The sequence below is a fragment of the Tupaia chinensis genome, unplaced genomic scaffold (genome assembly GCF_000334495.1).
Source record: "Tupaia chinensis unplaced genomic scaffold, TupChi_1.0 Scaffold000042_1, whole genome shotgun sequence".
Taxonomy (NCBI): Eukaryota; Metazoa; Chordata; class Mammalia; order Scandentia; family Tupaiidae; genus Tupaia; species Tupaia belangeri.
This window is the reverse complement of record NW_006159497.1, coordinates 195,733-196,904: the sequence shown is the minus strand read 5'-3', so window position 1 is coordinate 196,904 and position 1,172 is coordinate 195,733. Positions and strand designations below refer to the sequence as shown.

General features: G+C 58.1%; 1 protein-coding gene across 3 annotated transcripts in view; it reads left to right on the top strand.

The window, feature by feature from the left end:
* Positions 1-787, top strand: part of METTL22 (methyltransferase 22, Kin17 lysine) — an 18,671-nt gene extending 17,884 nt beyond the window's left edge. For all 3 annotated transcript variants that reach the window (XM_006140707.2, XM_027773011.1, XM_027773010.1), the window contains one exon: positions 675-787. In XM_006140707.2, coding sequence (XP_006140769.1) covers positions 675-710 — 36 coding nt within the window. In that variant the 3' untranslated portion in view covers positions 711-787. The remainder of the gene's footprint in view (positions 1-674) is intronic.
* The last annotated feature ends 385 nt before the right edge of the window (positions 788-1,172 follow it).

The following is a 1,172-nucleotide window of genomic DNA, read 5'->3' as shown; positions in this document are numbered from 1 at the left end:
CTTTTTTTTTTTTTTTTTTGCTATAGGGCATGTGCGCTTGCCAGACAGGCAGAGAGAGACAGAGAGACAAAAAGCAGGAAATCACCCCCCAGAGGGGATTGCCATGCTGCAATCCCTTCTCCTCCATTCTCCTCTCGGGATCTTGGGCACGCACACACATGCGCCCGGTGTGAGTTTAAGCCATCAGGTCCAGGACTCGAACCGCGGTCGACTACGTGGGAGTCCAGCGACACAGCCATTACACTAACTGCTGTTCCCAGGAGCCTCCTGCTTGTGAGAACCAGAGGCTGCACTGAGACCCTGGTGTCAAACGGTCTCCACTGTCACCAGACCAGGAAAAGCAGCTGCTTACAAAATTCAGCAGCAATGCATGAGACATAGTGCCTAAGACCCCCAGAAATGGAGAGGTTGTGGTGGCCTGCCGCGTCCTCCTGGTCGCTTGACTGTGGGTCATCCCGGTGCCTCAGTGCCGGGACTTCACGCTCTCAGCATCTCTGTCGTGGTGAGGCAGGACAGTCCTGACGTCAGCGGGATGGGGTGGGCTGGGCTCCTGCACTGGCGGGCCGCTGGCCAGAGGAGCATGTGCCATGGCCGCTCTCCAGCCTCTTTCCTGATGAAATCTCCACGGCTTACATTGCGGACTTCAGGATCCCGGCCTTCTCTGTTTGCTACAGGAGCTCTGGAAGATCGTTGCGGAACCCGTAACGTGACCCGCCGGCTCTGGAGGCGAGACATCTCGACTGTTCTTTGTAACGTGTTTCTAATAAAGGCAGAAGCTTAGCAAGTACCACGCTCCGGCTTTGTCACTGTAAAAAGAGGGTAAAAGTATCTTCTGTGACCCGCACCGGTTCCGTGGGGCCTTCTGTGGACTCCCAGCACATCAGCCGGGCACGCGATGGCTCCGGATGGCGAGTCAGTCCAGTCCATTCAGTCGCCACGTGCCCAGGCTGTGGAGGGACAGCTCGGTCACGCTGCACAGAGGTTCTCAGTGATTCCACCCCCGCCGGTTACTTTAGCCAGTGCTTCCCATGGGCACGGGCACCGTGGCTGTGCTGGTGGGTTTTCTGCTCCCCCAGCTGCGCTCAGGGCTGCTAATACCCTCACCGCCAGGGCTGTCACGGCGCCTCTCAGCATGAAAGCCGCACGTCCTCCTGCGGCCTCCTTGTGCAGAA